The following is a 9250-nucleotide window of genomic DNA, read 5'->3' as shown; positions in this document are numbered from 1 at the left end:
TTATGCTGCAGTAGTTTATGTGTCGGGGGGCTAGGGTCAGTTTGTTATATCTGGAGAATTTCTCCTGTCTTATCCGGTGTCCTGTGTGAATTTAAGTATTCTCTCTCTAATTCTCTTTTTCTCTCTTTCTTTCTTTCTCTCCCTCGGAGGACCATGCCTCAGGACTACCTGGGCTGATGACTCCTTGCTGTCCCCAGTCCACCTGGCCGTGCTTCTGCTCCAGTTCCAACTGTTCTGCCTGCAGCTATGGAACCCTGACCTGTTCATGCTACCTGTCCCAGACCTGCTGTTTTCAACTCTCTCTCGAGACAGCAGGAGCGGGAGAGATACTCTGAATGATCGGTTAAGAAAAGCCAACTGACATTTACTTCTGAGGTGCTGACATGTTGTACCCTCGACAACCACTGTGATTATTATTATTTGACCCTGCTGGTCATCTATGAACATTTGAACATCTTGGCCATGTTCTGTTATAATCTCCACCCGGGCACAGCCAGAAGACGGCTGGCCATCCCTCATAACCTGGTTCCTCTCTAGGTTTCTTCCTAGGTTCTGGCTTTTCTAGGGAGTTTTTCCTAGCCCCTGTGCTTCTACACCTGCATTGCTTGCTGTTTGGGGTTTTAGGCTGGGTTTCTGTACAGCACTTTGTGACATCAGCTGATGTAAGAAGGGCTTTATATATATACATTTGATTGATTGACTAACCAACACAAAAGCTGGATCTCTTCCAAGTCAAGGTAAGCTTTTGATTTTATTAATTTATTGCCACCGGGGTCCACTGATGTAACTGCTAAACTGCTTACTGAACTGCTTACTGACTGTACACTAACATTACTGCATGATTGTATTGGGTTTACTAATGTGTTTGTTCTATTAGCTATGTTGACGATGACGTTACTTTAGCTATTATGGTGACAATGATGTAAGCTGTGTGTAGTGGTTATGGTTTGTTTTGGAAAGGCTTTTTCACCTGGTCACATACAGCTAATGCATTAAAGTCCACAAGCGAAAGGGAAAAGGTGAGAGGAGGAGAGCGCATAGATGCGAGAAGGAATACAACGTGGCTGCTATGAAAGTGAACATTGTTAACGTGTGATCAGTGGTGTATTCATTCCACCGATTCTATTGAAAAATGTTACTTAAATGGGAGCAAACGGAATGAAACAGGGATAAACATACCTGAATTTGTCCAATAGAAACTCTCATTTGCAACTGTTAGACAAATGATTACACCCTAGATGAGCTAAATGCAGGTAAGACTAATCAATGCAGTATTGAATGTGCCACTGTCTATCACCTTAAATGTTTCTTTCGACCTGTGTGCAACTACGTTGTAAACTTCCATTCATGGGTTAGATAGTAGCAACTTCCTGATGGGTATAGGGAAAATTCTAGTATCATGTAGCCTGGATCTATCAATGTTACATTGAACTGAGTGAATGGAGTATGAATAACAGTTATCCAATATGCTGTAATAGAAAAGGCCACGCTAATAAAAAAATGTTTTAATTGTCCTCCCTTATCTTATTGGCACTGACCGCCACTGGATGAGAAGCCAGTTTGGGTTGCTTTGCTGTGCAACATGCTAAAGTGTTCTACCAAGATTCCGACCCAAACACTTATTTCCACAGGGGAAAAAAAAACATCTTTATTAATATCTTTAAAAATGTATGTCAACAGTACTAGACAAAATATGTACAACAAGCAACCATCTGTTAGATCCTAAAATACAAATCCAAGTACCTCGTTCTATATAAAACTAACATTTTGCCTTAACGTTACATTCACTCTCCTCTCTTTGCCACAGACTCAATAATTAATACAAATACAGTTAGACATCCGCCATAATTGTTGTCTGCTATGAACAAGTAAAGGCAACAGCATAAACTTAGATCAGGACAGAATTTGACCAGACGAGAAATTAATAATGAGCATGATGCAAATCAGGTCTTAGCACAATGCTATGTACACATCCTCTTGGCATACAGCAAAATGGCCAGCTAAAACTCTCTCCGTCTAGTCACAATGAAAATACACTCTGTAGGTCATGTATCAAAAATAGATATGTACAAGTAGTATAAACAAAATAATTACAAGACATCACCTCACAAGAACTACTTGCACAAATGGTAGTGAGTTACAAACTCAAAACTAAAATCACTTCTGTATTTACATCATGAGTGACGCAGATCAGGTCCGGTGACACCATACTGACGTGTTTAAAGAATAAAAATCAATTTAGCTGCAAGGTACACTTGGTGGGTGAAGAGGGAGCAATGGATTTTGTGACTACCCTGGTCAACATAAACCAGAGACGTATTTGGTAGCATTCTAGTCGAAAGGACGGTCTGTTGCAGTTTCAGTTTCAGTGTCATCCTCCAGTGACAGGTTTACGTAGAAACTCAAGCAGCATCTACAGGGGTTTCGTTACAATTCTTACATTCATTACAGACTGATGTGTGCAAAGGGCAGGTCCGAATGGCTGGGTGCTGTGCTGTCTGCGCATCACATTCTGGGTTTAACTCTGAGATTAAACAGAAGTGCAGAGAAACCATCCCCACGGTAAGTCTCACCCTCAAACACTTTTGTCATGTCCTTGTGTAAGACCATCTCTTTACAGTTACTCAGAACTTTGCAACAGGTCATATTTGAGCCTTTAAAGGGACTGAGCTTCAGTGCTGACTGGCTCCAAGGCTCCACTCAGTGTATGGGTGCTAGCTTGGAGGGCGGTGGCTACTGTGTTTGTGTGTAACAGTTGCTGTTTGCTCTCAAAGGGAGAATGTGGGCGGAGGGGTGAAACAGCTGCTTGCTGGTGCTCTTGTCTTTGTTTTCCCATTCCCTGGATGCCTTCCAGCAGGCAATTCATTCAACACCAAATATTCATAGAGCAGGGTGCAAACACAAAAGTGTATCAGTCTTTGGATTCCAAGTTCATGGGGGGGACTTGCTTTAAAGCTTGGAAGAGAGCTGGTGAATCCATAGGTGCCTGCTGGAAGAGAGCTGGTGAATCCATAGGTGCCTGGTGGTGTGCCGGGGAACCTGGCCTGGGCGACATTACCAGGTTTTGGGGTAGTTTCTCTGGAGACAAGCTGGCTGCAGAGCCACTCATGCCTGGGTACAAAAGGGGCATGCCCCCTTGGTACCAGCACTTCTCCAGCATGGGCCATGCTGCAGCCATTTGGGGGATTAGGTAGAAGGGCATGCAGAGTGGGGTCTGGTGTTGGGAGAAGCTCATGTAGCTTCCGTGGCTGCTGACCACCTGTCCAGAGGAAGACTCATCCTCTGAGGAGTCAGCTTTTAACCTCTTGATCTGGGGCTCATCACCCTCCTGCTTGATGCCACCTCCTGCCATCCTCTCAGCCACATCATACTTGAGCTCCCCCTCCTTGCCGTAGCAGCTTGTGCGTTGCCCTTTGGGGTCCCGTTTCTCGTGTTCCCCTCCATAGCCACTGTCAGTGTCTGTGTCACTGCCACTCTGCTCCCCATGTCCGTGGGGGTATGTCCTTTGAATGACAGACACAAAGTTCTTGGCGTTACCCTCGTTGCCCTTAGGCGGATGACCAGCAGGCTTTTCCATGCTCTCGACGGGTTTGTGGGTAGACTCTTCTGGCTGGGGCCTGGGTGGACCCTGGAGCACCTCTGATGCAACTTTCTGGAGATGGCTGATCATGTGGGAGGGGATCAGGTGGTCTTTGCTGCTCTCCTGGTTAGCCAGGTACTGGAGGACCTCCTTAGCACAGACGTGGAAACCAAGGCGGAACATCTCCTCACTGTTCTCTGAACTAACACTGCTCTGATCACCTGTGAGAAACAAAGTCATATCAGATATATTCAATAATACTACAGTTTTGGCAATGAAACCACTGTCTCGATGGTATGTCAATAACAAATAATACTATTGATCGGGGGGAATAAGGTGTAGCCCATAATAAAATGAAACAGTGTGTCTCACGGTGTCAAACTTACTGATTTGCATGCCATTCTGTAATGCAATGATTTTCTGCTGCTGCTGATCCAGGAGAGTGCTCAGGGCTTTCACATGCTTCAGGGTGAGTTCCAACACCACAGCTTTCTCCAAATGGCCCAGAGTCTAAAACAGGAAAACCTTCCATTAAGCATGTTGATCTTTCTTATGTAACACTTTCAGCACCTGAACAAAGGACAAACCACCACAGAGGGAATCCGCACACACCAACATTCAAACACAATGCAATAAATATAACTTAAAAGCATAGTTGATCAATGTACTATTTATGTAATATGTATTGTATTGATATAATAATAATATGAATAATAATAATAAAACTAATTTACAAAAGGCAACAGTCATCGTCAAATACGTCATCCCCCACACATGATGCAGATTTCAGTTAATTACTATAGCTCCCGCCTTGGGGCAATCAATCAGTGTAATTTTGTAAATGACCGAACTCTATGGCAAAGAGCATAATTCACCCACGTTTAGTCAACATCGGCCCCGTGCTGTCTAAGATATCGCGTTTAACGTACGATCGAACAAACGGACGGAGACAGATCCACAGTCCCCTCCCGATTTCACAGTGGGAGATAATTATGAGAAAAAAATCGAATAATAACTTTCCTTTGTCATATCAGGCAAAATGTTTGAATTAAATGTTAGACTTAATCAACGCAATGATTTAACCAAACAAAGCAAACGTGACCCAGGTGGCGCTAGACCTTTTGCATTGCTATTACATAGTCAGTACACATGAAAGTCGTACTCACTGCGAGTTTGAGATGTTCTGGCAATAAATCCTTCAGTTGGGCAATGCATTCATTGATTCTGTCACGTCTTTTCTTCTCAATCAATCGGTGGGGTAACTTGTATGACTCCTGCGGGGAAACAAGCATACATTTGTAAGTCAATGTGTAACATATATTCAATATGGAATAAGAACGAATATACTACCAAATATGAACATGTTGTTTTAAACTAAATGAACAAAATGTTGAAAGTAAAGAACTGTAGCATACCTTACTGTCTTCCCCGCGCTTCAAACCCCGTCGGGGTTTGTACACGTACATTGGGAAATCCATTCTATAGGACAATGAGAATAAAATATTGAGAAGAAATCATGCTTAAAGTTATTTATTTATTTACACAACAATACCAGGTTGTTTTGCAATGTTATAATGCAGAAATTACCAGCTGGTTCTGGGGACTTACCCTTGCATGTCTGCCATCTCCAGCAACTGGTGTTTTGCCATACAAGGAGGAGGTTGTGCACTTGTAATCCTCTCCATGTTGCGTCTTTATTAAATCCAAATATTGGTCTTCAAAAAATTCAACCCTAAAAATAGGCTTCTTCAGATCTGTTTCAATAGTCAGCAAATATTCTAATTTAACAAAGATATATATTTTCTTCTTCTTCTTGCTATTATTGTTATGTTCTTCTATTCAATTGTTAACACTTTTTCTATAAAGAATAATCTTTCAACAGGCTATTGCTTTGCAGACTGTCAATGTGATGGTGTCACTCTGAGATCCAAGCACAGCAATGGTTTAGAAGCTCTACTCCCTGATAAATGTGTGAGAGGGGTGGTTTGGTCTACGTGTTAAATAAACCCTGTGACGAGACAGTCTCTCGGTTGGATAGCTGACCTACCTCCGTCACATGAGCCTCACGTGTTGGACGGCGCTTCCAACCCATCCCCTCTCTGTGCGATCTGCACGAGAATAGCCCTCCCTTTTATTCTAGCGGGCTGGGTTTATGCATCATTGGCTGTGTCACGTGTACCACCATGCTACAGCTACGCCACGAGACTTTAAAACAACTCGAGGCGAAACGTGCAAGTCGACCATGTTTACTAGATAGAGAGTAGGGCAGAATTCCTTCCATACACATTAAAGCCCAATCGATTTGTTCTTTATGAAGGCTACTGGCATGTTGTACATTCTGCCAACTGTACTTTCATGTACAACTTCCATATGCAGAATAATGACATAGGCCTATACACTAAGTGTACAAAACATTAGGACCAAGGTTCCTCTTTCCATTACATATACTGACCAGGTAAATCCAGGTTAAAGCTTTGATCCCTTATTGATGTCACTTTAAATCCATTTCAATCAGTGTAGATGAAACGGAGGAGACAGGTTAAAGAAGGATGTTTAAGCCTTGAGAGAATTGAGACAATGATTGTTTATGTGCACCACTCAGAGGGTGAATGGGCAAGACAACATATTTAAGTGCCTTTGAACGGGGTATGGTAGATAGTAGGTGGTTTGTGTGTCAAGAACTGCAATGCTGCTGTTTTTTTTTTTCATGCTCAACAGTTTCCCTGTGTATCACGAATGGTCCACCACCCAAAGTACATCCATCCGACTTGTCAAAACACTGTGAAGCATTGGAATCAACATGGGTCTGGAATGCTTTCGACCTTGTAGAGTCCATGCCCCGACGAATTAACTCTGTTCTGAGGGCAATAAGGGGTGCAACTCTATATTAGGAAGGTTTATAACTTATTATAGGACAGTGGGGAATTGGAAAGTGCATAGCCACAGGAAGTAGGGGTGCTGAGGCACCCCCTGATAATTAGAAATACAAATAAATAACAAATAAATGCAAATATGTGAACTAGGCCTTTATTGTGACTGTATGAGCGAACAAAAATACTATATATTTTTTGAACTTATTATTTTTTTTTAATGTAAGGAAAGTAGGTCAGACCTTCTATGGCTAAATGTTATTACAATTGAGAAAACATCCACAGAAAGCAATTTGCAGGGAGGAACACACATTTGCATTCTGGTGTAGCCTCCTATTCAATTTGTGTTCAGTAGGTTTTCAATTGTAGGTTTAGATAAAGCCTATATACACGTAGGCCTATGGCCATGACAAATATCCACAATAAACTAAACCATCCAACCTAATAGTACAGTCAACAATGTATGTAGGCTATTACATAATAAACCATAATAAAACACCTAATGCCATGTGGGAGTAATTATTTGGTGGCACATTTCCTGTTTTATTTTCCCACACACTACCCATTTGGGTGTGCACGTGCACCTGCGGAGGGATGAGTCTTGATGCTGTAGATCGGTTTGTTGTTTCCGGCTGCACCAAGGTGTCACATTGAGCTCCTCATGGCCACGCGAACAGAGACCAGAGGTGATTTAAGATCGCTTGAATGTTTACTACGTTGTGGAACAGTTTGTACTGAACTGTTTTTTTTTGTTCCACAAAAGGTTATTGAACAGAATGAGGTATGTTTGCTCCAGTTTGATGGGTGTGGCAAGGTATGGCTTGAAGCAATGAGTGACGTATTTAAACCCACAACCTCACCGTTTTTTAACTGATCGTTCAGTACAGCATCTTTTCAATTCAATTGAATGTTCCAGATTGTAAAAACTTACAGAACTAAGCCCTGATCCCTGCTGTCATTCTCTATGTCTCAGCTCTATTAGTGTAAGTACTCATCAAGGATATAACCGTTTTAGCATGAACATTGCCATTGAGGGCTTCCACCATTTTAAAGTAGTCAAAGTAGTCAACTGAGTGAGGATTCCTATGGGTGGTAGCCTCAGTAGCACTGCCCATGCTGTCACAGATGCTATAATAGAGTACCACAGTATGAGTCATAATACCCATAAACCTAGCGGTCAAACAAGGAAATGGTTCCAATCTGTTTTCCACCATTCATTTCTCCCATAAGGGACTTTAGAAACACTTAAAATAAGGGATGTGTTTCGTGTAGGCTTACCCTGCCGTGACATTTTGATAACCATGTAAATCTCTCTAGGATAAAGTGACTTTTGTCAATATATTTGCCTGTATTTGATTTCTATTTTATTTTTAAATTGACACAAAACCTGTTTAGCAAAGTTGTCAGATAGAGATGACATGCAGGAGTTTGCAGGGATTTGTAGTCTTGTTGATGTCTACTTTGATGCCAATTATCATTTTTGAATCTGAGAGTAAATAGATCCGAATATATTACTAAAAGTCACCCTTGTCCGAGAGAAATTTACATGGTTATCAAAACGTCACACCAGGGTAAGCCCACATGAAACACAGGCCTTATTTTAAAGAGTTTCCAAAATTCACTATGGGGAAAAATGAATGATGGAGAAACGATTGGGCCAATTCCCTGTTTGGTTGTATGGGTATTATGACACCTCTACGGTGGGGCTCTATAGCACGGATATAAAGATGAGTCCTCTATTTGTATGAGATGAGCGTGCCTGTCTGCCTAGTGGCCATATTTTTATGGACGTTAATTGTAAATAGCCTAGTAGGCTTAAACTGTAAGATGTGCACATGTCTGGACGATATAGAGTGCATTCAGAAAATATTATGAATTTTGTTACGCTACAGCCTAATTCTAAAATTGATTACATTGTTTTTTCCCCTCATCAATCTACACACAATACCAAATAATGACAGAGCAAAAACAGGTTTTTATAAATGTTTGCAAATTTATTATAAATAAAAAAAAACTTAAATATCACATAAATAAGTATTCAGACCCTTTACTCAATACTTTGTTGAAGGACCTTTGGCAGCAATTACAGCCTTGAGTCTTCTTTGGCATGACACTACAAGCTTGACACACCTGTATTTGGGAGCTTGCCCTATACACCATCACACCTCCTCCTCCGTGCTTCATCCATTCACCTACCGCGTCTCACAAAGACACGGCGGTTGGAACCAAAAATGTCAAATTTGGACTCATCAGACCGAAGGACAAATTTCCACCGGACTAATGTCCATTGCTTGTGTTTCTTGGCACAAGCTAGTCTCTTCTTCTTATTAGTGTCTGTTAGTAGTGGTTTCATTGCAGCAATTCGACCATGAAGGTCTGATTCACGCAGTCTCGTCTGAACAGTTGATGTTGATATCTGTTACTTGAACTCTATCAAGCATTTATTTGGGCTGCAATTTCTGAGGTGCAGTTAACTCTAATGAACGTATCCTCTGCAGCAGAGGTAACTCCGGGTTTTCCTTTCCTGCGGCAGCCCTCACGAGAGCCAGTTTCATCATTGCGCTTGATGGTTTTTGCGACTGCACTTGAAGAAACTTTCAAAGTTCTTGAAATGTTCTGGATTGACTTACCTTCACGTCTTAAAGTAATGATGGGCTGTCGTTGCTCTATGCTTATTTGAGCTGTTCTTTCCATAATATGGACTTGGTCTTTCACCAAATATTCTGTATACCATCCCTACCTTGTCACAACACAACTGATTGGCTCAAATGCATTAAGAAGGAAGTAAATTCCACAAATT

At 41.6% G+C, this 9250-nt stretch overlaps 1 protein-coding gene across 1 annotated transcript; it reads right to left on the bottom strand.

The window, feature by feature from the left end:
* Positions 1-1628: 1628 nt before the first annotated feature.
* LOC118400085 (class E basic helix-loop-helix protein 40-like) lies at positions 1629-5654 on the bottom strand. The gene is made up of 5 exons (XM_035796531.2): positions 5189-5654; positions 4996-5059; positions 4747-4854; positions 3967-4090; positions 1629-3801 (listed from the first exon to the last, which is right to left on the bottom strand). Exons 1-5 carry the CDS (start codon positions 5263-5265, stop codon positions 2912-2914), a joined length of 1263 nt encoding a protein of 420 aa, XP_035652424.1. The 5' UTR covers positions 5266-5654; the 3' UTR covers positions 1629-2911.
* Positions 5655-9250: the final 3596 nt, after the last annotated feature.

This window comes from Oncorhynchus keta, chromosome 21, assembly GCF_023373465.1.
Source record: "Oncorhynchus keta strain PuntledgeMale-10-30-2019 chromosome 21, Oket_V2, whole genome shotgun sequence".
Lineage (NCBI taxonomy): Eukaryota > Metazoa > Chordata > Actinopteri > Salmoniformes > Salmonidae > Oncorhynchus > Oncorhynchus keta.
Note: the sequence above shows the minus strand (reverse complement) of the source record. Positions and strands in the feature narration are given on the sequence as shown.

Bases quoted from the DNA above. Each gene is read 5' to 3' on its own strand.
- LOC118400085 (XM_035796531.2), bottom strand. From the start codon at position 5,265: ATGGAGAGGATTACAAGTGCACAACCTCCTCCTTGTATGGCAAAACAC. The intron at 4,091-4,746 runs GTGAGTACGACT...TTCCTGTTTTAG, and splicing joins CAGAACATCTCAAACTCGCA to ACTCTGGGCCATTTGGAGAA. The intron at 3,802-3,966 runs GTAAGTTTGACA...TGTTTCTCACAG, and splicing joins ACAGAATGGCATGCAAATCA to GTGATCAGAGCAGTGTTAGT.